Here is a 26,380-nt window from a genome sequence, read left to right as displayed (position 1 = left end):
GTCAGTAGCCACATATGGCTATTCAAATTTAATTAAAATCAAACCATATTAAAAAGTCAGTTCTTCAGTGAAGTTGCAAGTAGTGCAAGGCCGCATGTGGGTAGCAGCTCCCGGGCCGGCCAGCGTAGATACAGACCGTTTCCAGCGTCGCGGAATGCTCTAGTGGACAGCGCAGCTCCAGACTCGGGGCTGTGAAGGTGAGGCGCCCCGAAGGGCTCTCTGCCCTCAGAGTTGCAGGTCTAGCCGCGTTGCTCACAGAGTGGCGTGTATGTGTTCCGTTACCAGACAGGGTGATGGGTGCAGAGGTGTGCACGCACAGAAGCAGGGCCTCTGAGCCGAGCCTGGCCGAGAGGGAGGGAGGTTTCAGCGAAGTCTAAGGCACGCGAAGAGCGTATGCGGCAAAGGAGGAGGGGCAGGGTGTCCCAGGGAGGGACGGGCATGTGTCAAGGCTTGGCCACTAAAAGAAGGATCTCCGTGTGGCTGGTTGTCGATCCTGTGTGTGTTGATTTGGCCACGAGCCGGTGTGTGCAGTGAGGGACCAGCCAAAGGTATTAGAGAGCAGGCCACACGGGCTCTCCTGGGACTTTCTGCCCCCTCTGGAGACTGACCCCTCCCTGGGCATGCAGGCACGGGGTCCCACAGCCGGGTCAGCCAGACCCTTGGAGGAGGCTCTGGTTCTCGGGGCCGGGGTGGACATCTTGCTTGGAGAGGCATGCTGGGCCCTGGAGACAGACTGCCCTGTTGGGCAAAAGCAGAGGGTGGCAGGTGGGGGACAGGGAGAGGGAGGAGGAAGGGGAAGGAAGTGTCTGCTTCGAGCTGTCTGCAGGGTCCAGACACGGAGGTGTCTGTCCACTCGGTGCCCAAGAAAACAACGCCGGAAGTAGCCCCCCTCCCCCCCCCGGTGGGCCTGCAGAAGGCAGGCAGAGGCAGAGGCTGTGACCGTGGGGCAGCCAGGGGGATGGGTTGTCGCGGGGAGGCTGGGCCCCAGGCCTGAGGGAACGCAGGTGCAGTCCGGAGGCCCGGTCAGCTCTGCTGTCTCCTGTCGCTGGAACGAGTCACAGCCTCTGTGCAGCTGCCTTCTCTGCAGTCTGGTGACAGTAATGTCATGCTCTTGGGTTGCTGGGACAGTTTCGAGGTACTAATAGGCCCTGGCGTTTATGGGGGGGCCTCCCCTGAGCCGGAATCTCTCGCCGGAGGCCCTACGGACGCGGAGGTGGGCCGTCCGCTCTTGGGGGCTGTCCTGTTGGTGGTAGGGCGTGAGCGGCACCCCGGCCTCCACTTCCTAGATGCTAGCAGCACCCGCCCCCGGGGCGACGCCTGGCCATGTCTCTGGACAAAGGCCCGTGGTGGAGAAGCCCTGTTTGCCGTACGTTGTTCCGTTCATTCCCATGGCAGCCCGTCCGCTCTGTAGGCGGGGCCCACTGCCATCGGAGCTGAACTGTGGGCACCGGGATTCGAACCCAGGTCTGCTTGCTTGGGCTTGGGCGCTCGGCTCTTAACTCCATTTTACTGTTGGCCTTAGTGGAGGGAGCACAGCCCAAGGCCAGGCGCACAGTAGGGGGTCGGTGAAGAGGACTCTTCCGACGATCTCGAGCACAATCAACCAGACCCTCCGTGGTGGCAACCCAGGGTGGGGGAGGGCAGGGTCTGCCCCCCGACGCTGGTCCCCGACTTGTTGGCCTGCGGTAGCACCAGGGGGCCAGCTTGAGGGTAGAGGGACTCATTTGTCCTTCACGGGCAGTGATTAACCTGGCCGGGCTGGGAAACCATTCGAGGGCCAGAACTTTACCCTGCAAAACGCCGGCCTTTCTGACGTGGGGCCGTTGGTTTCCTACCTGCCCTTCCTCCCTCCGGCTTGCGCTGCCCACGAGCTCGGGAGGGTGTAGGGGGCTGCGGTGTCGCCCCAGCAGATTGCTCCCTCTTTTCCCTGCCAGGCCTGGGTTTTGTGTGGTGTGTGTGCGTGTGTGCTGGGGGTGTTGGGGCAGCAGCCCTGAGAGGCAGGCCTGAGGCCTCCTCGTTTGTTTACTGTCTTTGGAAACCACCGTCAGTGATGAAATCATCCCCAAAGGGCAGAGGTGGCCAGGACTGGCCGGCGAGCCCGGAGCGGGGCCTGTGCCCCAGTGGGGGCAGCGGGTGCTGACTCGATCCCTCACGGGTAACCGTGTGCCCCCTTCGCCTCCGTGTTGAGAAACCGCGTGTGTACACCCACGTGCGTGTGCGCCCTCGGGCTTAACACGTGCCCGTGTGAGCTCTGTGTGCCCGTGTGGGATAGGACCCACCCCGCGCCGTGGTTGCAGGGCTGAGGGAGGGAACTCCAGGCACCTGGTGATGCCGATGTGGGCCCGGCCCCTTCTCCCCTCTTTGTCACACACGGTGGCTACACCGCTGGGTCGGACGCACAGCTCTGCCGGTTACGTGCTGTGTGACCCACAGCTAGTGATGCGCGCTCTCGGAGTCTCAGCGTTCTCGCCTGTGAAACGGGACAATAAAAGCAACTGCGAGAAGGTGCAGCGAGGATCACAGGTGACACGTGTGCACGTGGCTGGGGGCCCAGCTGGGAGAGGGCAGTCCGTAGGTGGCGTGTCCCCCCGGCTTGGGGAGGCGTGGCCTTGTCCACGGGGGGCTCAGGAGAGCCGCTGGGACTTCAGCTGCTCCTGCCCTCGGCTCTGAAACCTTGGCAGCACTGGGCAGGACTGCGTAGACGGGTCTCATCCCACCATCTGCACTCTCGGTGTGGCCCAGTCATGTGGCCTCTGGTGCCAGGGGAGGCCTGAACTCAGTGGGGATGTTTGTGCTTCCATAGCTTGCCTGGTCAGAGGTAGAAATTACTAGAAGGCTGAGGTCAGGGGCTCCAGAGACCCTGGCTTTGCCCACCGGTGACCACCACACTGTCATTCTTACGGGAAGCTGCCGCCCTTTTCCCTGGTGACAGCCCCCAACATTGTCCATATCTGCCCAGGAGAGGACAAAGAAAACCGCACCCCCATTTTGTACCCAATGCCTGCCCCGCCCCCCACCCAACTCCGCCAAATAAATCCAGCGGGTTCTCAGTAACCGCGGACAACCGAAAGCAAAGAAATTAGGAGTATTTTCTCTGCCTTGCCACTGCTTTCTGATTAGCCACTCCTAACTAATTAGCAAGTGACAAATGGGACAGTAAAGCTCTGAAAATATCCAATGACATCCTAGAATCCCAGCCACAGACATGGCAGAAGGGCCTGGCGAAGAAGCAGAGAAATGAGGAGACATTTGTGGGTCCCCGGAAGGAAGCACAAAGGACCACTGGGTGTGTTGGGAAGGCCCTGAGGGTGTGCACCTCAAAGACACACTCGGGACGTGTGTAGGAGATGCAGGAAGCTGCTCCACTTTCCCCTTTCCCCCATGCTGTTTGGAAGAAGTGACTTCACTTCACGGTCATCCAGGGACTAAGGTGGACATCCCCCGCGCCTGCCCCCCCGTCCAAGGTGCCGGGTGTCAGGGGCACCCTGGGGACGGTGTTGGGGTCTCTGGCTAGCTGCTGCTTCCAGAGACAGGTCCCCACAGGCCTTATCAGGATGGCGTGTGGTATCCGAAGCCTCCCAGGCCCACGGGCGCAAGACGGTTTCTCCCAGCTCTGTTGCCATGTCTGTGGAGGGTCAGCAGGGACCTGCTCCATGCGGGCAGCTCACAGGGGGCCGGGTGGAGGTTCTCCCAGCTGGTGATGCAGTCCCCCCACACGCAGCCTCCGGGGGTGCTCTTGGGTGCTCAGTGCCAGCCGTGCAGCCCTATAGCCTTGGAAGTGACATGAGTCATGTTTGTTTGTCCCACCAGAACCCGTCACGTCCCCATGGCTTGGCTTCAAGGGGGCAGGAATCTTCGTCTTTCACGTACTGGGAAGGAGGAGGAAACCGGGACCCAGTGGCTATTAGTAATGCCTGTATCACGGATGGCGTTTCTGTGGGCTGGATCGTGACCGGTGGGAGGTCCCCCGGGTGCCCTGCAGCTTCCTGTGGCTATTGTGACAAATTCCCACAGACTTGTGGCTTAAAACCACACAAATGTATCCTCTTACAGTTCTGGAGATCACAAATCCAAAATGGGTCCCCTCGGCTAAAGCCAAGGTGTCGACAGAACAGTGTTCTTCTGGAGGACCCAGGCAGCTCGCCCGTCCCTGCTTCCACAGGCTGCCTGGGTCCCTTGGCTTGTGGTGGCACCGCTGGACCTGTGCTCCTGCCATCACATCTCTGCCTCTGTCCTTCCTGCCTCCGTCTTACAAGGAAGGACATTGTGAGGACGTGGGGCCCATGGGATAACCCGGGATCGTCCCCCGTCTCAGGGGCCTTCGTGTAATCCCACCTGCAGGGGCCCATGTGCTGTAACAGGTTCCATCTTCACAGGTTCTGGGGGTTCGGATGTGGACATCTTTGGGGGCTGTGGATCCACCGACCACGGTGGGCCAGCTCTAATCGGAGAAGCCAAGCTCCTTCCCTCCCGCCACCGCCTCAACTCTGTCCCCCCCATTTCCGCCAGACATTGTGCTGGGGCTGACGAGGTCCCTGCCCTCACAGAGTTTCCAGTCCATTCCAGAGGGGAGACTGACATCAACGGGAGTTTCCATGGGCAGGCAAATTTTACCAGGCGACTCAGCCTCCTCCTCTGCGGGGGTGCGGGCAGGAAGTGACTTGTTAGCTGTGGTCTGAGGAAGGAGGAGGGTGAGGGAAGTGAACTGGGAGCATAAAGATGGGTTCCTTGCACTTGGTCTCAGCACCCAGTTTCTGGAAGTCGCTCCTCATTTTTGTTCACCGTGGTTGCGCCTGCTCTCTCCTCAGACTCCTCTGCCCACTGCTTTTCTGGAAGGCGGGAGGGGTCAGCTCCCTCCCTGCCCTGGTCTCTGGCCCTGGAGCGGGCCAAGCCTCCAGGAGGCTGACCGGACTTAGCTGCAGGGATGTGGGAAATAGGACCCAGGACCATATTTGCAAAAGCAACAAAGTTGAAAGCCGGGTGGGCAGGCTGGGTTCAGCTGTTTGCACTGGGGGAAGCACTGGCCTCAGAGATGCCTTCTTCCTCTTCCTCCGGCCAGAAAGGGAGATTGTTTAAGACTCCTCTGATGAGGAACATCTATTCCAAACAAGCCCTGTTGCCAGTCCGGTGCCAGCCTGGAACAGGGGAGGCGACTGTGCCAGCCCATGCCACCCCTTCACGGCGGTGGGTGAGGCTGCTCAGGCCAAGGGGAGAGGAGGACCTCAAGTGCAGCGTTCAGATAGAAGCTGGGCCACGCTCCGCCTGCTTCTAACACACCTCCCCTCTCAGTCCCGGAGATGCCATCGTGTCTTCTCGTTCCTGTGCCCGCACCCCTTGCCAAAAGCGGTGGGTAGCATGGTCGAGATTCCTCTTCGGAGTGGAAAAAAGAGAATGAGGCATGAGCTTCTGATTAGCAAAGATCAGTTGCCCGCACAGGGGCCACCCTCGGCTCCGTGTGCGGCAGCCTCCCTTGGTCCCCCTTTCTGTCGCGTGCCCACAGTCCTCAGCGTTCCAGCACCTTCTGGGTGCCAGGCCCGCTGGACAAGTGTTTCCAGTGGGCCGTGAGCAGAAGGGTGGTTTCCGTGTCGGAACCAAATCCTTGGCAGGGAGGTGGAGGCCACACCAGCAGCACCAGCAGGTGTGACCCCCCCCCCCTTGCTTCCCGCTCAAGGCATTTGGAACAACCACAGTGAGTAATTATTAAGTTAATTGCTTGTCTTCCTCACGGAGCTCAAAGAAGGGAGAGACCCTAGGACGTAATCGGTGCCCAGTAAGTGTACATTGACTGGAACCTACCCTTGCTGTAAGAATTGAGTTTTACCTCTGCATTAACAAATTCCAGGTGTATAGTTTAACGTCAGAGAAAATACCCTTTTTCAGAAGGTATTTCTACCTATCATTCTGTACCTGAGCCCATTCAATGGAGGGGGAAGCTAAGGAGTAGGGGGAGGATTCAGGGAGGTCTCCTGCACCAGGCGGATGTACGGTAGACGAGCGACGATCACTGTGCTGTTTCACTCCTTCCCACTGCTGTGCCCAGGGCAGACATCAGTAATCAATCACCACTCTTTCCTGTCGAGCCCCGATGCAGCTGCAGAGTCCTTCACAACACACTTCCAGGATGCCCCTTCCAGGCATTGGAGAGGTCTGCAGAATCCCAAATTGGCAAATATCTCCACGTAATCTAATTCATCTCATACCTTCTGTCCAGATTTCTGACTCAGGACAGGCGCTGTACTTCTCTCTCTCATTTTCTTCATTCACCAGCATCAGCAAGTGTCCTTCTTTCTGCAGCCACTTTACTGGTCGAGTAACCCTGGTCAGGCCACTTTATTCTTCCCTGGACCTTCGGTCCTTGTCTGTAGAATGGAAGTAATTGTAAGCCCTGGCAAGACTCCATGAGACCCAGCCAAAGCAGAGCACGTTTAGCAGAGTGCCTGCGAGCACCTAGTGGGCACTCGAGAAATGATCGCAGTCTGAAAATACAGATTGGGCCCCTGGCCGCAGGTGGCACTGGGCTGGGAGCAGCCAGGGATGCCCAGCCCTCCGCAGAGGCGGGGGGCGTTCCGCAGCCTCTGGCAGGCCCTCCTCAGCACACCTGCAACCGGGGGGCCACCCTCTCTTGCCCTGTTGCCTCACCCCTGCAGTCACAGCCCCAGGGGGACCCTCCCCCACCAAAGGGCCTCACCTCAGGTCCGTAGCATCCAGCGAAAAGCCAGAAGGAGAAGAAAGCCTGTCATTTCCCTTCTCGCAGAAATCCACAAGAAATATTTCCAATGTTGTCATAGTTATAATAAGCAGCAGGCATCATCCAGGGAGGGGAAACGTGATGGAGCAATGCGGGGAAAAAATACCCTCAGTTCCTTTTTCTCCAGAGTGGTCGCTGTGGCTCTGGAGAAATCAGGGTTCCCCTGGGCTTCAGGGGGCGGGGACATTTGTCTCCTTCCTGATTAAGCTCTAGGGCGCAGAACGACCCCCCAGCGGGTGTACACGCAGACACAGTGACCCCGCAGACTTGCTCACATCACTGCCAGGCCTTCTCAGGGTGGGGGGTAGGGGGTGGGGGGTAGGGGGCCGGGGGTCTCCAGGCAGATCTGAGCGTGACCCTGCAGGCCTGGGGTCACCTGAAGGGAAAGGGCCTGCCAGACAGGAAGTGGGTGGAGAGGACACCCAGAGGGGAGCAAGGCCCCGGGGCCTTCTGCAGCTCCTGCCACTGTTCTGCGCAGCTTGTCAGGTGTGTTACCTGGGCAGGTGTGTTTCTTCTTCCCTGCCCCCTGCTGGGAGCATGCAGCTTTTTCTCTCTGTCCCTGGGCTCAGATTCCTCGCAGCTTCTCCATAGCTCCAGGTGCTCCCATAGCCACGATCTCCTGCGAGGAGCCCAGCGGCCCTGGCGGGTGTATACCATACCTACCCCACCTCTCCTGCTGAGACGGATGCTCAGAGCGCTGAAGCCACTGGCCCAAGGTCACAGGGCTTCCAAGCGACAGAGCTGGAGTGTGCCCAGTCCTCCGATCCTGGGGCCGTGCAGCATGGCTGTGTTGCCTCCTTGGGACACACACTGGACCCTTGCCGGAGCTCTGCATGGATGAGTAAATAAAACTGGTGGTAGGGAAGAAACTCAAAAAGTAAGAGGCAAGAAACATGAAATCCGGGAGGTAGTTTCGATGTGGGTCAGTGTGGAAAGAGGGACCGCCTTCCTGTCCCTCCCCTCCAGCCCCTGAACAGCTGTCTCCCCCTGGCAGACCGTCCGCCCCAGGGGTCCAAGACCCCCTCCCCCATCCATCCTTGGCTGTGCACCCCTCGATGCCAGTATTGCCCCTGGGGCTGTTGTCCGTCAGGATATGGGGGCCTGATTCTTGTCAAGCGATTGTTCTCCCTGGATCTTAGTTTCCTCATCTCTAAAATGGATCAGTGGTAATGCCTACCAGGCTGGGAGCCATGACGATAACAGCTAGGAGCTACACCTTGTCAAGTAGTAAGTGCTTAATAAATAGGAACTTCTTTGTGGCTGTCGTTCATTTCTTTTACAACTTGAGTATAGTCCCTGCCAAATGGAATCACCGTCTTCTCTGCCTTTAGCCTTTGTTTCCCTGAGAAGCACAGACCCAGGGATGAGCTGGAAATCGCGCTGATGGGCTCCCCTAATTCCTGATGCCTCTAGCTAGGAGAGGTGTCTTGTTGGGGTCAGAACTTGGCTTCCGGAGTCACACTGGCCACGTTGCCACCCCTGTGACCTTGGACGAGTCACATCTCTCATCCAAGCCTCTGTTTCCGCTGCTGTAGAATGGGGAGTTATTATAGCATCAGTCTCGAGGTTTGTTTCAAAGTCTGAGCAAAACCTCGTCACATGCTTATTTAGCCCCGTGCCCAGTGAGGGACTGTTTTTAGCAGGATGTTACTGCTATCTTGGTGGATGTTGTTGCTATTACTTCACGGTGTGTGTGTGCGTGTAAGTTGGGGAGGGAAGGCTTGCCCATCAGAGCTCTCCTCCGGGAAGGGAGCCATGCTTTTCCTGCCCTTGCTCCAAGAGTCCCCGTTTTGCCAGTGCCACCAGGCCATGTCAGAAGTGCCTGAGGTCATCGAGAAGGTCAGGAAAGTGTGGGTCTGGCCTAGTGCTGCCCATTGCCGGGGCACAGCCCTTTCAGGGAGGCAGGGACTGCCCGGGGGCTGCGAATTTCCTGGGGTGGTATCTCACTATGGCCCTGCCTTCTGATAACCTAGACCAGGGACCTTGAGAGTGAAGCTGGACCCCGCTGGGGCTGTGGAAGGGTGGGCGTGAGGTGGGGAGACAGGCATTGAACTGGTTATTGCAAGGGGAATGCTCTGGAAGATGTCCGTGGCCTTGGGATGCGTCCACTTTTTGGCTATGATGAATAATGCTGTGACCATAGGTGTGCAGATAAGCACTCAAATCCCTGCCGCCGATTCTTTGGGGCATATACCTAGCAGGGGAGCTGCTGGGTCATGTGGTAAATCTGTGTTTAATTTTGGGGGAGCTACCACACTGTTTCTGCACAGTGGCCGCCTGCATTCTGCATCCCCCCCGCTCCGTGCATGAGGTTCTGGTCCCTCTGCACCCCCTCAAGCCCTAGTTCATTTTCTGTTCTGATAGTCGCCATCCCCAGGGGTGTGAAATGTCCTCTTCTTGCGGTTTTGATTTGCATTCCTAGAGGTGGAAGGTGGATTAGCGCTTACCCTGGGGCAGGGGCTGGTGAGCGGGGAGGGTGTGCTACAGGGACCCAGTTTCAGTTGGGGAGGATGAGAAGGTTCCAGAGACGGATGGTGGTGGTGCTGGCGCAACATTGTGGGAACATTTCATGCTACTGCACTGTGTGCTTAAAAATGGTTAAGAGCATAAATTTTATATTACGTATATTTTACCACAGTTTTTTTTTTTTCCTAAAAGGAGGTGCCGCACTGGAGAAACCCAAGTTGACGGGCATTCTGTTAACACTCCCGCTCAGTGCTCCTCAAAACTGTCAAGATCTTCAAGACAAAGAGAGGGAGACACTGTTCCCGAGTGGAGGGGGCCAGGGCGCTAAGGGGGTGCATATAATGGGGGGTCCTGGCTAGGATCCTGGAACAGGAAAAGGGCAGTGGGGGGGACACAGTGAAGTCCAAGTGAAGGGTCACGGTCAGTGACTAAGTCATGTACCAGTGCTGGTCTCTCGATTGTGACCAGTGTCCATGTTCCTGAGGATGTTAGCATGAGGGGAACGGATGAGGGTAGAACAGGGGTCCCCAGAAATCCCTGTACTATCTCTGCAACTGTTTTGTAAACCTAAAACAATTTGAAAATAAAAAAGTTTAAAAGGAGAGGGATGAGTGCCTGGTCTGGGTGTGAGCGGTCAGGGAAAGCCCCCACCCCACCCCACCCCACCCCCCGCCGCCCCAGGAAGTTCCTTCCGAGTTAGGACTTTGATGGTGGGGTGAGGCCAGTCTTACATGGTGGGGGATCCAGCCCACCTGCTAAGGGAAGTGCCCCTGCCCCCCCATAATCCCTAATCTACTTTCTGTACTGTGAACTTGACTACTTTAGGTACCTTGTGTACGTGAAGTCGTACAGAATTTGTATTTTTATGACCGGCTTATTTCACTTAGCATTGTGTGTATGTACCCCGTTTTCTTTACCCATTCATCTTTCTGTGGACACTTGGGCTGCTTCTACCTTTTGGTTATTGTGAATAATGCTTATATGAACATAGATGTGCAAATCTCTCTCTGAGATCTTTCAGTTCTTTTGGGTATATACCCAGAAGTGGGCTGGCTGGATCATATGGTGGTTCTATTTTTAATTTTTCAAGGGATCTCCATACTGTTTCCTATAGCGGCTGCACTATTTTACATTCCCACCCGCTGCTGGCCGAGGCCGGGCACGCTTCTCAGCACTGTGCGGTGCCCAGGACAGGACCACGATGAAGGATCCGGCCCCACACGTCCGCAGGGCCACAGCGGAGAAACCCTGCGTGTGAGTGAGCGAGGTTGCAGGGGTGGGGGAGGGCCCGTTCGGGCACGCTGCCCTGAAAATTGAGATGAGCGTGTCCCAGAAGAAGAAGAACAATAACCACAGCAGCAGTTCGTATTTAGTGAGCGCTTCTCAGTATGCAGACAGCCCCAGACGTGCCCGTTCGGCGCACTCTCAGTTAAACCCGCCCGAGCACGAGGCTGCTGAGAGCGTGTTGAAAGTGGGCCGCACACAGTAGGGCCTCAGGAACCCGAGCTCACCCTCCTTGCCCACTGCAGACTCGTGGCCTGCAGCCCCTGACTCTGCTCCCCTTCAGTGTCTGCTCGCCCCTATGCTTTGTCCTTGCGAAAGCAAGGCATGAACACTGGTGGTCAGGCCGGCAGACAAGACAGGCATACAAACAGCCGGCCCCTCCCAGCGGAACCTGTGTGGCCGTGGTTGTGAGGGACGGGGTGGGGTTACCCAGCAACCAGGCCCGCGGGTCCTGCCTACTTCCCTGCCGCCACCAGACTTCCTTCTGCGTGCAGTTTCCAGCTTCTTGGCACCAAGGGCGTGCTGGGCAGAGGAGAGGGTGTTACTGCTTTGTTGTTTTATATTCAAAGAGAACAGCAGGCCTGGCCCTGAATATGACCGACCGGGTTTGGGGAAAGAATGATGATGACAGGTTATTACTACAGTAGCGACAGTGGTTGTTTATTGAGCACCTACTGTCTCCTGGGCATCTTGCTCATGATTGTTTTGTTCATCTTCTTTGAGGACCCACTATATGCCTGGCCGGGGCTGTTCCAGGCACAGGAGATAAAGCAGTGAGCCTGATAGGCAAAGTCTTTTGTTTTCATGATCCCTACATTCTGGGAAGGAGAGGGAATAAATAAGTGAACAAATACATAATATTTTAGGTAGCCATGGGCATTCTGAAGAAACACGGCGGGGGAAGGTGACACAGAGGGGACTCAGGATGTCATTTCCTGGAGTCAGGGGAAATATTGGAACAGAGCCTTGAACTAGAGGAGCCAGCCGTGAAAATATTTAGGGGAAGTGTGTGGGGGGGGGGGGGCGGAGGGGGGGTGTGGGTGGGTGGGTACCGCATGTGCAAAGGCCCTGTGGCAGGAGCGGGATTGGCAGATTTAAGCAACTGCAGGGAAGCCAGTGGGGTTGGAACAGAGTGAGTGAGGGGGATGGCAAGGGCTAAGGCCAGAGAGGGTGGAGCTGGGCAGGTCATGGAGGGTCTTACAGGCAGTTGCCAGGGCTTTGGGTTTTCTTCTGAGTGAGAAGGGAGTCACTGGAGGGTTCTGAGCAGAGGACAGGCACAATCTGACTCATCTGCTAGATGGAGAATAGTCTAAAACTCTAATCCAGTAGTTGTTAGCCACGTGTGTGGCCATTTAAATTTAAGTTAATTGAAAAGAAATAAAGTTGAAAATTGAGTTCCTCAGTCGTGGTTGCCACATTTCAGGCCCTCACCAGTCCATGCAGCTAGCGAACATTTCCAGCATCACGGAAAGTTCTCTTGGCAGTGCTGTCTGAGGGATGTGAGCGTGCGCACCGGGGCCCTGCCAGGGCTGCCAGAGCAGTCCAGGCAAGAGAGGAGGCTGATACTTGGTCCCTTGGCAGCACTGGCAGTGGCCGTGCCAGGTGGTGGGACTCGGCACTAACCTGGAGGGAAGGAGGACTTGCTCACGGGTTGGATGTGGAAGTGCGTTGTGGGAAAGCCGGGAGCCTCTTGGTGACTGTTGGCTGGAGAGGCCACTGCGGGGTGAGGGTAATTATGGCTCACCTGATTGCGCACGTGATGTGCGCCAGGTACAGACCGAGTGCCATACGTGGGCCTCCTGGAATCCTCTTGCCGGCCCCATTTTCCAGAAGAGCCAGCTGGCTCCACAGAGGGGCGTGACCTGAAGGGCTCACCCTGCTCAGGGTTCAAGCACCAGGATTCAAACCCTGGTCTTCTCGACTCTGATGCTGTTCACAGGGAATGCCTCACTGGCACTTCTCTCATCCCAGAAGCCACGCACAAGATCCTAGACCCTCCTGCCCCCAAGCAGATTCATTAGGGACCGACCTGTAGTGTTGGCCATGCTGGGCAGTCGTCTGGCCGTGGGCCTCTTGGGCCAGGGCAGTGCTCACTGGGCTGGCGCCCGTGAGAGTGGGTCATGCAGCAAAGCAAGGCTGCCGTGATGTCTGCCCCTTACTTCCCAGCAATGCTCTCCCCCGTCATGGGCAGACTACCCCAGCTGGGCTTCTGAGCACCCTGAGTGGCTCACTCATCTGTCCAGGGCTGATTCTGCTGGCACCAAAGGCTCCAAGTTCATATCTCACAACCATTCTATGTGGGAGGTGGGCATTTCTCCCATTTCCCCCACATTTTCCAAATGTGGAAACAGGCTCAGAGAGGTACAGTCACTCGCTCGAAGTCACACAGCCATGATGTAGTAGAGGTGGAATTTGAACTTAAGGCTCTCCGTTTCCGAAGTCCTTGCTCTTCACCGCTTGGATCCACTGCCTCAGGCTGAAGCATGGCGAGTAGGGACTCCTGTGGAGGGTTGTGCAGTTTCAATTTCAGACCTCGTCCCGCCCATGCGTTGAGCGGGCTGGAATCGCATGTGCCCTGGCAAGGCACTGACCCACCCAGAGGAAAGGGCATCTCGCTCTTTGCACAAAGACTCCCCCAGCTCACCAGGCCATGACCTGTATTATCTAAGCGGGGGCTCATTTTCTAATTCCCATAGCCTGGCTGGCACCCGGGATGGCTGGCACCTAGGACGGCGGGCCCAAAGAAATAGCGAGAACATAGCAAAGCCTGGAGGGCTGGCTGGGGAGGCATCTTGGCTCAGTGGTTACAAGCTTGTGTCTGGGAGCCCACAGTCCTGAGTTCAGACCCCAGCACCGCCTCTTTTGCCTTTGTGACTCAGGCAGCTCGTGAATTTCTACAAGCTGCAATCTCCTTTTTGTTGTTAAAATGGGAATGTTGGTAACAATAACGTCTTCCATCTGGTAGGGCAGCCCTTTTCTGTCCACGATGTGGCCCATGGGCTGGCAGCATCAGCCTCACCTGCACGTCTGTTAGAGATGCAGGCTCTCAGACCCTGCCCCCACCTCCTGCCTGACAGCCTGGATGTTCACAAAGCACTCCACGCAGTCCATCCGCACATTAAGCACAGGAGACTCCGGTGTGGACGGAACGAGGTGATTCAGGCACCAGCGAGCACAAGCAGTACGCTGCTCTTGGTAGGCATGTTCTGTCTCCTCATTAGTGGTGTCGTCTGGAGCCGCCGCCGGTCACGTACTCTGAACTCTTGTCACTTCAGCACTTCATGGTGCCGAGATGAGGTGCCCTGGAAAACAGATCAATACCTAGAAAAGGTTCTGCCTTTGGCCCGGCTCCTGCTGCGAGTTGGTGCTATCTGGCCACTTATTGCTCCTTGAAGGGCCAGATTTCCACTGCAGACCACGACCTGGAGACCCACAGGCCAGCCCCTGAGCTGGCCTTTCGCCCCTCTCCTTGCAGTTTTAGGACAGAGTGATGTATGGTCTGAAGGAGCCCTGGGCTGGGTGGGCTAAATAAATCTCCCAGGGGAGGAAAGAATGCAGCGCTCACACGGACAAGGGTGCTGGGCAGCCCAAGAGGGACTGCGCGCGAGTAAAGATGTGTTTGCACTGGGTCTTCGTCAGCCTTGCCCTCGGCACCCCCACTTAAGTTGCCTTCCTTGGGAGAACTTTCCTAAGATGTGTTCACGAAGACCTCCCGAGACTCCATTTAAGAGCGTGCGTGTGTATCTTTGTGTGTGCGTGTTATATATTTAATGCTTTCAGAGCAGAAGTAAAACCACAGCACTGTTAGAGCGGAATGTCACCTCCATGTACTGTGGTTCTGAGCCCCTCCTGGCATCCCCCAGAGGCTGATGGGGGCCATGGATGACGAAGATGAGAAGGAGCAAGCTCTCTGAAACCCGCCGCTCTTGAACTCGAGCGTATGCAGGCAGCGTGGGCATCTGTTCTAGGAGCGTGGTTCCCGGGTGTGGCGACAGTGGGTTGGGCTGCTCTGTGTTTTAAATAAGCAGAGCCAGGTAATGCTGGCTGATGCTGCTGGCCCTGCAGATCCACTTTTAGGAATTGGGTATTGGGGAAAGAATCAGCACGTCGGGCCACGTAATAGGTACTCTATAAATATTTAATGAGCGGAGGCATATTATGTAGGCATGAATAAAACATGCAAGAGCTAATGGATGAATATACGCAGAGTGAGTTTACAAATGACAGTGTGCTGAAGGAAAGTGTCTGAGAAGCAGGGAGTGGTGTGTGCTGGGGTGCGTGGATGCAGGTTGGGGTTCGAGGACAGCAGGGCTGGAGCAGGGGCCTCCAGAGTGGGCTAAGTGAAGGGTAGTGCTCTGAATGTTCCAGGAGGGAGCTCGAGACATTTTCAGCAAGCACAGGCTCAGTTCCGGAAGTGAGGCAGGAAGGGGACCGTTACCATGGAATCTCTAGAAAGTCCCTACTGGACCAATGTCAGGGCAGCACCGTGAACTTTAACCCACAGTCTGGGTCCCATCTGGGCATAGAGAGATAGCTTTGACTACGTGGCCGACCTTCCAAAGGGAAGTTTGTTCTTTTGGGTGTCATTGGGCTTAGAGGAGAGGAGCCTTTCTCCCTAGTCTCTACTGTGTAAACTATGCATCCTCCAACACCCACTGAAATATGCTGCCTCCAGATAACCTTCCAAAGTCTAGGTGCAGATCACAGCAGCCCAACTCGGGGAGCTGTGGGAAGGCGATTGAAGAAGGGACTAGAAGCCCAGGGCCCCTTCATCTCCATTTTTGTCTGCAGTTCTGTAGCTCCACACTGGAAAGGAAGGAGACTCTGCTCTTTCTCACTCTTGTGTCCAGGCTCCCAAGAAAAGTACCCCATGTGGCCAGGCTTAGGGTACATGCCGACCTCTGGACCAGTCACCGTGGCCACCAGGCAGGGTTCTGGCGAATGTGCGCAGCGTCCTATGGTAACCATGGTGACCCCACCACCAGTAGGGTCAGGGACGTCCATGGGGGCAATCGAGAGCTTTCACAAGGGGAGGGAGTGACAGCGACAGTGGCTGGGCGGCCTGTACCCCACGCCCAGGGCGAGCTCACTTGTCTCCTGGCCTCTGATTCATGCTCTCGGCCGGAAGGTAACGTTGGGCACACATGCATCCGCTGTTAGGTTTCTCTGCCTTGGAGACTGTGAGCTCCGACCGGACGTGTTGGCCTCGTCCGTCTTTGCCCACCCCCGTGTTGGGCAGATGTCACACTCACCCCCTCCTCCGGGTTTCAGGACTGGAACCCGAGTCCCAGTGTCCCTCTCCAGACACTCTACAGTCAGCAGGAGGCTTCAGGAGAGAAACTGGAGAGGCGGAGAAATAGTCGGTCCTTTGAGGCTGAAATCGGGCCGTGGGAGACGTGGGGGACCGTTGACTGTCATTTGTTTAGACAAGCGAGGCTTCTGCCACTCTGTCTCGGGCACTCTGGGGGAGACAAAGGCGCTTCTGATGGGAGGCTGCCCTCTCCCCAAGAAGGAGGGCGCGCCGGGGCGGCTGGATGCATTTGCTTCCAGATGAAATTATGTGCTTGGGGTTTGAGTGGACTTAGGCCTCATTCATGCATGTCTGTTTGCTCAGTCTGCCAGGCCCCCATACCTGGTCTCCCAGCCTCTTGGGGACAGATTGGGGCCTTGCTGTTCTTCCAGGGAGTTAAGGAGCATTATCCTCCCCTGTGCTCTCTTTCTCCAGTAGCTATCACTCAGGGCACCCACCCCTGTGAGGCCGGGAGGAGGCGTGGGGCTGGAACCATGCATAGCTAGGTTTGAGTCTCAGCTCTGCTGCCCTTGAACTCTGTGACCCTGGGCATGTTACTTGACCTCTCTGTTTCCTCGTCTATACAGTGAGGCTCATATTGCTTGCCTACCAGATCTTGGCAAGGCTCTAATGCATTCATTCTAGCTTCTCCTAGGATCCAGCAATCCTAATCTCAGTTATATTCCCAAGAGAATTGAGTGCTCGCTCGCTCTCTCTCTCTCTCTCTCCCCCTCCACCAAAAGACATGAACAAGGATGTTCAGAGCAGCCTTAGTAATTAGCCTAAAATTGGGAATGACCCCAATATCCATCAGTAGTAGAATGGATAAACAAATTGTAGCACAATCACCCAATGGAATACTATACAGCAGTGAACAATGACAAATACAGATGTTGTGTTGAGCAAAATAAGCCAGACACAGATGAGTACATACTGCATGGTTCCATTTATATGAAGTTCAAGGGCAGATAAAACTGGCCTGTCGTGACAGAGGTCCCAAGAATGGTGACTTCTGGGGGACGCTGACCAGGAAGGGGCACAAGGGAGCCTTCTGGGTGCGAGGTGATGGTCCCATGAATGTGTTCATTCTTGAGTGTTCGTCAGACTTATGCATGCTGTCAGTGCACGGGACCGTATGGAGGTAACACCTTGGACCCTCCTGTCCGCCTCCCCCCCCCCCCGCCACTCCAGAGGGAAGGATCCTGCAGCCATAACCCTTCTGTAGATGCTCAGTGGGAGAAATGCCAAGGTACACTTGCAGATCTTTGCTGCCTGGTGTGAGAACCCGCTGAGGAGGAGCCCACAGCAGCCATGGTGCTCTTGTGGGTTCTCGTTGTCCTCAAAGTGTGTCGTGCCTGGCCTGGGGGCACTGTTGCTGCAGGCCGGGACCCCTTCATCCTTGGGTGTGGCGTCCGCGGCAGGCATATTGGGGCCGCAAGAATACGATGGCCCTGGGAGCATTTACTTACCCTGAAGTCCGAGCCCTAGGGTTGGAGGAGAGACAGACCAACTTGCCCTGGAGATCCGTTTGCTGCACCTCTGTGGGCCTCAGTTTCTACTTCTGGCAGCACGAGGCAGCTGAAGGGATGAGTGAAGATTGCCCAGGAGACAGCCTGTGTGATGTGCCAGCCCCTTGCCAAGATCGCCTGTCGCCCCCACACCACTTCGCCAGGGCCTAGCCCCTTCTCCGCACATCTGGTCACAAAGTGCGTTTCTTTTATTGACTCGTGGCTTCCCTGTCAGCTCCCTGAAGGCAGGGAGTTTGGTCTCTTGTTCACTGCTGTATCCACAGTCCTTGGCACATAGTAGGCACTTAATAAATAGTTGTTGATGGGGCGCCTGGGTGGCTGAGTTGGTTGAGCAACTGCCTTCGGCTCAGGTCATGATCCTGGAGTCCCCGGATCGAGTCCCGCATCGGGCTCCCTGCTCGGCAGGGAGTCTGCTTCTCCCTCTGACCCTCCTCCCTCTCATGCTCTCTGTCTCTCATTCTCTCTCTCAAATAAATAAATAAAATCTTCAAAATAAATAAATAAATAAATAGTTGTTGGCCTGGCACTGACTTGTTAGTGGCTGTTAGAAGGTCCTCCTCATATTTTCACGCCTGAGGCTTTCTTTGGGGTGGAATTGAGGCCAGAAAACTTGAATATCCTCACCCAGGGATGATGCTGGGAGCTGTATGCTGAGTTGTTTAGTGTCAGCTTCAACTTTTTTTTAAGGCTGGAAGTCACTGATAGAGGGAAGGCCCATTTTGCGGATGTGGAAACAGAGGCCCAGAGAGGTTCCAGGGACTTGCCTTCCAGGGCAGCTATGGTGGTGAAGGAGGGCAAGGGAACCTCTGTTGTTGCCCCTTGGCATTAACTGTGGACCATGGCACAATCCGTTTCCCTCTGACTTCCAGCTTGTTCTCCCCGGTGCTCTGGCCACATGCCTGCCCTCTGCCCACTGGAACTGGGGACATCAGAAGGGAGCTGTGTCCCCATCCTCAGGTGAGGGGCTGCTTGGTGAAAACCCTGTGGGCTGTGTGTCTCCCGGCTCAGCTTGGCTGGGGCCCAGGGCGAGGGCACCGTGCCTCGGGAGTGAGTCACTCTCTGTCCATGACAGGCAGGAGCTCCAGGGGCCAGGGGCGTGACCCCACAGAGTGCAGGCCCAGTGGGAGGAGGCCCAGGCACGGCCCCGGCTTGCAGGGGGAGAAGGGAGGGGAGTGGAAACTTTGACATTAGTGGGGATCAACCTCACAGACCAACAAGAGCCCTGAACCTTGGCTCTTTCTGTTCGAGAAACCACAAAGGAAAGGAGACCTGGATTTGGCTACATAGAAAAGTGACCCTCGAGCACGGAAAAACAGACCAATCAACCTTACCGTAAACCGATTTGAAAGGCAAATGATGAGTTGGGAAAATTCAGTGGCAGCGTATTTGACAAAGAGTTAAATCACCTTAATACGTAAAAGGTGCACATGAATCAGTAAGAAACGGACTGCCTCCGGGGGAAATGTGCAAAGCATAAAAGAAGTGAGTGGCCAATAACTCTGAGAAAATATCAGCCTCTCAGTGATCAGAGAGATGTTGTGCTAAAAAGAAACTATGATGCAATTTCTCGCCTAGAAAGCTGGCAAAGATTTAAATATGAGAATGCATTTTCCAAGGAACAGAGGGGCCTGCAGCACTTTGTGGGCCTCTCCCTGGCGGTTCTGTAACCTCCCCCCCCCCAACATTGGTTGCTCTTCGGGTGACCTTATCCTGTTACCTTGTGCCCTCACCTCGTGTCCACAGAGGTTAGTAGCCGCAGCTCATGAGCACCTACTGTATGCCAGGCTTCCTGCTCGTGTCCTCGCATCCTGCACACCCAGTGTGGGATGGCTTGGTGTCCCATTTTGCAGGTGAGAAATCCGAGGCTCAGAATGGTGAAGGGACTCAGTTGAGGTCTCCCGTTGGATGATGGGGCCAGAATGTGAATCCAGACATAACAAGGCCCTGAGGCCAGGCTCTCCTTTCTGCTTCGCTTCTGACCACCGTTTGGGCCCCGGCTGTCTCAGAGGGAGAGGTCGTTGACTGGGGCCCAGGCGGTCCCAGCCTCTCTGGTCTTCTGTTTGACTTTCCAGAAGCCAAGGTCTTCAGGAGCTAATTAGACCGGATCTGCCCTGCCAAGGACGCCGGTGGGTTACAGAGGCCCATCCCGATCTGGGCCGGGTGCCGCTGGTGCTTTTGCTTGTTGGGGCAAATGATCCCGTAAGGATCTGAGCCCTCCGTGTGGGGGCGTGGGTCTCTCCTGAGGCGCACACGCTCAGGGAGAGTGGTGTGGCCGGGGAGTGGAGAACATGGATGAGAATTCAGACGACCTGGATTTGAGTCAGGGGTGTGCTGGGTGCATCTGCTGTCTGGGGAGTGGTGAACTTTCTGGTGGGGGATGCCTTCAGCTGTACAGTGTTTACCAATTTCCACAGTGTAAATAGTGCCACTGTGGCCAGAGCAAGATCACCACGTGCACAGCAGGAACCAGCAAGAGCCACATCCATCACACGCCGCCACCCCGTCCCGCTGGCTGAGCCTCAGTCTCCTCACCTGTGGGCATGATAACCTGCTTTACGGGGTTGCTGTGAGGACCGTGGGTGAATCCGTGTAGTGCTTGGGTAGCACCTGGGTGTAGTAGGTGCTCTGTGTTTGTTAACATGTGCATGTAACTATTCATTCCCTCAGTCCTTTAGTCCATCAGCATCTGTTGACTGAAGACCTCCTGTGCCCCAGGCTTGTGCTGGAATCTTCCTTTGGCCCCCACCTTCCTTGGAGAATCACTAGCGGGGAATCTGAGCCCCTTCTGCAGGTGGACTTGGCCCCACCCTCATTTGCTGTGATTTGAGCCAAGGGCAGCCGTGTTTTTCTCCTTGTTAGAAACTTCTGCTTGTGGAGCCACCCGACTTTGTGGCTGATGAGGGTCGAGAGGGCCACGGTCAGCACCCAGGCGTGTGACCGGCTGCATACGTTCTGCCTCCTGATCATTGCACCCCGTGTTGTCAGTGCAGAGGACGTGACCTGGCCCTTCAGGTGTGACTGTTGTTGGGGCAGGTGCAGTGGGAGCCTGGGCTTGCGCCTGATTCAGCCAGTTCCTGGTGATGCCTTGTTCTGAGCCTCAACGTCCTCATCTGTAAAATGTTCGTTATTGAGGTTGGGGGTTGGTTTTGAAGTGGCCGAGGCTGAAAGGCCCTTTCCTGTGGCGTGTTTTCAGTGAGTGAAGCACACTGTTGCGTCAGGCCTGGGTTAGCCGGGCCCTGGGCAGGGGACTCTGAGAGTCTCCAGGTCCAGCTCCTTCTTCCTTTAGGCTCCAGCAGGGCCTGGGGAGGGGAGGTAGGGAGAGATGAGGGAAGTGGTTTTCCATGGTGCAAACACCTGTTTGAAAAAGACATCTGCTCTCCGTTCCTGGAGGACCCTGGTTCCCAGTCCCCTTTCCGTGCCACCTTCAGGTCATTAGTACCCTTCCCCACCTCGCCCATGGCCACAGTAATCAGGACCACATTTCCTGAGCCCTGGCAGGTGCCGGGAGCCTTAGAGGTGTGCCTTCTGGTCCCCGTGACCCCCCTGCAGCATGGTTCCTGTAATTCTGTCTGGTGGGGGCCAAGCAGAGGCCGGACGCTGATGTCACTCACCTGCTCACAGTTTAGCAGCGTGATTCGCCTCCCTCCAAATGCTGAGCTCCCCACCCCCCACCAGGTAACAGCCTTGGAGCCGTTTGGTTTGGTAAAGAGGTAGGAATGGTATTGGCCTTCCAACAGTGACTTCCTTCCAAGGAGCACAGTTTGGACAAGGGAGAGAAAGGAATAACCTGACCGACATCCCTCGGCCAGCGGGTCGCGGTCAGCAGCTGCAGGGACAGGTCATGTCAGGGCATGCCCCTGGCGGTGATGTGAGGAGAAGGGCACTGTACCTCTGGGGGCTTCTTCTCTCAAACCCACAGGCCCCGTCTACTCCTGAGAAAAACATCAGTCCGGTCCCCTTTCAGGGACATTCCACAGAACACCTGACCAGCACTGCTCAAAACTGTCCAGGCCGTCGAGAATAAGGAAAGTCTAAGAAACTGTCACAGCCCAGAGGAGCCTAAGGCGACAGGAGGACTAAATGTAGCAGGGTGTCCTGCATGGGATCCTGGAACTGAACAGAACGTGCAGTAAGAACTGTGGAAATCAGAAGCAAGTGTGAACTTAGGTTATAGTAATGCATGGCTATTATTTCCTTAGTTGTTAACAGACGCACCGCCCGAGCTAAAAAGGAGCGGCGGAGTATGGCACATGTGCAGACTCTGTGCTCTTGCCCATTTTTCTGTAAACCCGAAATTGTTCTGAAAAACGTATTGGAAAAAACAAAGGCGTTCCAGGGAGGTGTGGGCTCGCGTAGCTCCCTTCCTGGTGACCCCACAGGGCAGAGCTTAGTGCGCGCACAGCGTGGGCTGGTGTGCGTCCCCCTCGTTGCCGCGGTTGGTCACGCCCTGGCCTGCCCCGTGAGTGGGCCTGGTGGCCCTGCCTCCCAAGCCAGGAGCCTCTCCCTTGACGCCCAGGAGGAATCCCAGCCTCTTGTTGCACTAGCGGACCTGCACTTCCACGCCCTCCCTCCCGGGTCTCCCCTGCCCCAGCCCCCTCCACCTTCATCTTGCAGGGGGAAGGGTGTTGAGAAGAGCTCCACCACTAGACCCCTGGTGGACCCGCTCACCAGGAAGTCCTCAGCCCCGACCCTGGGCACCAGCCCAGGACACTTTGATGTAGTGTTCTGGCTGGTCCTCGGGCCAGTTCCCCTCCTTCTTGGCCCAGGGCTTTTTTTGCATGTTCTTCTCAAGGCTTCGAAGACCTTGAGCTCACCATCTGATGCGGCCATCTCTTTCCTGCATCTCCAGAATGGTGAACTCTGACAGCCACCTCGGACTCAACTTCCCATTTCTTTCCCATCAGATCAGCCTCCCGCTGGGCTGTGGGTCCACCCTGTAGCTGCTCAGAGCCGCACGCGGCCCCTCTGAGCGCTTTCTGTGGACAGGAGAACCCTGGGGAGGAGCCCTTGCATTCGTTCAGAGGCCAGACTCTGCAGGGTCCATCTTGGAAAGAGGCCCCCCTCCTCCCTTGCGAATTTCATGGGGTGTGGTGGGGGTGGGGAATGTTCGTTAAGGGAGTTCTTTTGTTCTTTCTTAGATGTATTCAGAGTTGTTTCTTGCTCATCTTCTTGGCCTCTCCTACTGACAACAAAGAGGGGACAAGGAGCCAGTGTTCTTTGAGCCCTTACTGTGTGCAGGCACTTTTATGTCTTTGTTCTCCCCACGACAGCCCTGGGGAGGGGTCTTATTGCCCTTCTCTACAGAGCCGCCGAGGTGCCAGGAGCACGTGCTCAGGGGGCCAGGTCCCAGAGGTGGAGCTGGGATCTCAGACTCGACTCAGTCTGATTTCACAGCCAGGCTCCTTTTCTCCGTGGCCCTGGCTTGCCTGGTAGCCAGTGGCCCCACAGTCAGAGGGACCCAAGGTCCCCAGGGATGGTTGGGAAATCGACCTGAGGCTTCTCATGGAAAGTGACATAGTCAAGGTCGGTGACCAGCTGGGACTTCCCTGTTCTAGCACCAAAAGGCCCTCTTTCTGGGAAACCCCTCAGTCCCAGGCCAACCAGCATTCTGGTCACTATGCCCCCCATGTAGGTTTTGTGACATTTCAGGTGTTCTGTAGCCACTGTAGTTGGATGGCGGAGGTACAGAACCTTTCTATCATTACAGGAAGGTCAGCTGGACGGCGCTGGTCTGGAGGGTTGGCAATGGCCAGGGCTGCCCAGCCAAGAGCCCGGGGAGCCCAGCTGTCTTACTTCCCCATGCTTAGCGTCCCGCTGGAGGCTGCGAATCTGCCTTCATCTCTGGGTCTCCTTGCAACCCCGCAGCCCCTTTGTGCAGACAGCCAGCCGCCCCCTGGTGCCCCTCCCCACGCTGTACCGCTTGGCCCGGCCCAGGCTGCCCATCGCCTGGCCTGGACTCCCTTCCCAGCCCAGGGAGTCCTCCCTGCTGGCCAGCAGGGGGACGTGGAGGGGGTGCTGGGTTTGGCACCTGGCACTGTTGGTTCAGCTGGACTGGGACAGGCCCAATCCTGGCCTTGTGGTGTCCGTATAATCCGTCAGGAAAAGGTGATGGTTTGGCGAATACTGGGAAGCTGTCGGAGGCTTTCATATTGGACAAATTGGGAAACTGTCAGTCACTAAAAAAGTGGGGACGGGGGAGAGATAGTGGGAGGTCCTGTAAAAAAGAGGCTTTGATTTTGACCTGAAATAGCTCCTCAGCTTTGCTCATTTTCTCACCCTTCTGCGAGCAGGTTTGATGTGCCCGATGCTGTGCTCGGTGCTAGGGATGCATGGGTGATCTCTGGGGCTAAGTCACCATCCCTGGTCTCAGGGGTTCCCAGACACTGGGGAGAGACAGACACAGGAGTGAATAGTCGCATTTCAGCTCAGTTGGTGCTTAAAGCACTAAGACTGAGTATTAGAATGGACCCAGTGTAAGGTCATGTGGGCAAGGACTATATTGGCCCCTGGGGGTCCCCAGGGCTCAGTGCATAGTAGGTGCCCATCAAGTGGTTGCTGGAGAGACATTTGTATAGGGTGTTGTCACCATTGCTGAGGTCTTTCTCATCCCCCTCTCATTTCGCCCTCTGAGAGGAATTATTCCTTGCTCCCATTTGATAGAGTTCAAAGAGACATGCCCTCTAATTCTGGAGCGTACTCAAGGAGAGTTGCCTTCTGAGATAACTAGGATGAACTGAACACATGCAAAACACTTTACCCTGATTATCTTTTTAATCTGCACAACAAACGTACGGGGGACAGAGGAGGAAACTGAGGCACAGAGAGAGCCGGGCAGTTAAGCCCATGCTGCGTTGTGCAGCAGTGGGACAAGGCTCCCCGAGCCTCCTCTCAAGCTTTTGCAGGCTCAGAACATTCCTGAGATGCTGATTTGGACTGAACCGACCCTGGCACCGACTCCCTAGTCCTTGCCCTCCACGCCGCCCGCAGAGATGTCTCCAAAGCTGTCGCCGGTCTGACTTTTCCAGGAGGCTTGAGGCAGCGGTGATGTGGGGCTGCAGGGAACAGAAAACTTCTCCCCAAGTTAAGCCAGTGGGTCTCCTGAGTGATGATCTGGGCCCCAGGAAGGAAGGTCCCACACGGAGGCTGACTTCATCCGTGAGTGCAGAATAAACACCATGATGCGCAGCCCTGGAGGCTGCAGCCGGGGCCCGGGGACGCGCCTGCCCTGCTCCCCTCCCTTCCTCCCCTGGTGCCCCCAGGGATGCCTGCTTTCCTGTCAGCGTGACAGTGCTGCAGCCCCAGCCAGAGTGCTTGGAGCGGTGTGGGGGCGCTTAGGAGTTCTGAGTTCAAGTCCTGCCTGGCCCATCCTAGCCATGGGAGCTGCCCATGTGTGGGGAGGGGTCTCCCAGTCTCCCAAAGAGGGACGTGTTTCTGGCAAAGGGTCTGGCTCAAGGTCTGACCATTTTGATCCCTTAACGAACACCTGAATAGATTTTGAAGGCTGGATAACCTCTAAAATGTTTTGAAGTAAGAACAAATGCTTCTAAATGCTTATTTTGTGCCTGGTGCTATTCTCAGCACTCAGTGTATATTATCTCGCCCCGTCCCTGTGACACCCCTATGGGATAGGCGCTACCATCTTTCATCAGATCTGAGACCCCACTGCTTGTAAGATACCCCATTCTTTTATGTACCTCGGAGGGAGCAAAGAATGGAGCCAGAGCCTTACTACCCAACCAACTTTAAGGAAGGTTCAACTGTGTGTCTTTGAATTGATGAAATACGGTATTACTGTGTCAATTCCAGATGAGGAAATCAAGGTACAAGGAGGTGTGTAACTTGCTCAGCACGCAGCTAGTGAGAAGCAGAGCCAGGATTCGAACACTCGTGGCCTCTTAGCAGAGCCTGGTGTCATAACCGCTGCGTCGTGCTGTGCAATCGTGTGAACTAGCGTAGAACAGGGAGTCAGAACACAAGAGCTAGAGTTAGATTTGTGGATCCCACTCCCATGACTTACAAACTGTGTGGCTTTGAGATGTGCCAGCGTTTCTCAGCCTTAGTGTCTCAGGTGTAAATGGAAGTGTTATGACACAGGTTCAATTTGGTGAAGATCAAGAAGCACTTGGCCACATTGGAGGCTGTTCTCTGCTGAGGCTGTGATCACCACCATTGCGACCACTGCCATCACCATCATCACCACCATCACCGATCACCATCACCACCATCCCCACCCCCACCACCGCCACCACCATCACCATCATCACCACCATTGCCGCCACCATCCCCATAACCCCCATCACCCCCATTATCCCCATCACCACCATCACCACCATCACCTCCATCACCTCCATCACCATCACCATCATCACCATCACCACCATCCCCACCCCCACCACCGCCACCACCACCACCACCATCATCACCACCATTGCCACCACCATCCCCATAACCCCCATCGCCCCCATTTTCCCCATCACCACCATCACCACCATCACCTCCATCACCTCCATCACCTCCATCACCTCCATCACCATCATCACCATCATCACTATGACCACCATCATCATCATCATCACCACCATCACCAGTTCATTCAAAGTGAAAGATGCTGCATGTCAAGTCTCTTCCCTGCTCTCCCTGGGGACTTAGGTGCACTAGGTGTAGCATCTCACCCAGTCGGAAACAGTCCCAGCCCAAAGTCATGTGAGTACTGGGTCTTTCCTGGCGTTAACCTTCACAGTGTCCATACAATGTGCAGGTCATGCCTGTCTTCAGAAAGGAAAGGCAGGGGAATATTTTAAGTGCTCTCGACCCCTGTCCTGGAAATAACAGGCCATAACATTTGATTTGGAAAATGACAGTGTTTTGGAGTTACGTGCATATAACGAGGGAGTAGGAGAAACCACTTGATGAATTCTTTCTGGAGCACCAAGATGGAGTGCAGTGTGAGTCCTTTGATCCAGCCTGCCAACGAGCCCAGGGTCCCACTCAGGGTCCAGGACAGATGGAGAGTGGGAAATCCCAAGAGGGCACTGAGATGAGGTATCAGCCTCTGTTTCTTCA

General features: G+C 55.9%; 1 protein-coding gene across 2 annotated transcripts in view; it reads left to right on the top strand.

The window, feature by feature from the left end:
- The window catches only part of CMIP (c-Maf inducing protein), a 227,421-nt gene that overhangs the window by 88,208 nt on the left and 112,833 nt on the right, over positions 1-26,380 (top strand). The window contains exon 1 of one of the 2 annotated variants that reach the window (XM_035024720.1): positions 9,680-10,468. The exons of the other annotated variant lie outside the window; for it this stretch is intronic. Coding sequence (XP_034880611.1) covers positions 10,277-10,468 — 192 coding nt within the window. The 5' untranslated portion in view covers positions 9,680-10,276. Of the gene's footprint in view, positions 1-9,679; positions 10,469-26,380 lie in introns of those variants that run through there. 2 annotated transcript variants of the gene reach the window in all.

This window comes from Mirounga leonina, unplaced genomic scaffold (assembly GCF_011800145.1).
Source record: "Mirounga leonina isolate KUSES-001 unplaced genomic scaffold, KU_Mleo_1.0 Mir_180, whole genome shotgun sequence".
In the NCBI taxonomy this organism is placed as follows: domain Eukaryota; kingdom Metazoa; phylum Chordata; class Mammalia; order Carnivora; family Phocidae; genus Mirounga; species Mirounga leonina.
Note: the sequence above shows the minus strand (reverse complement) of the source record. Positions and strands in the feature narration are given on the sequence as shown.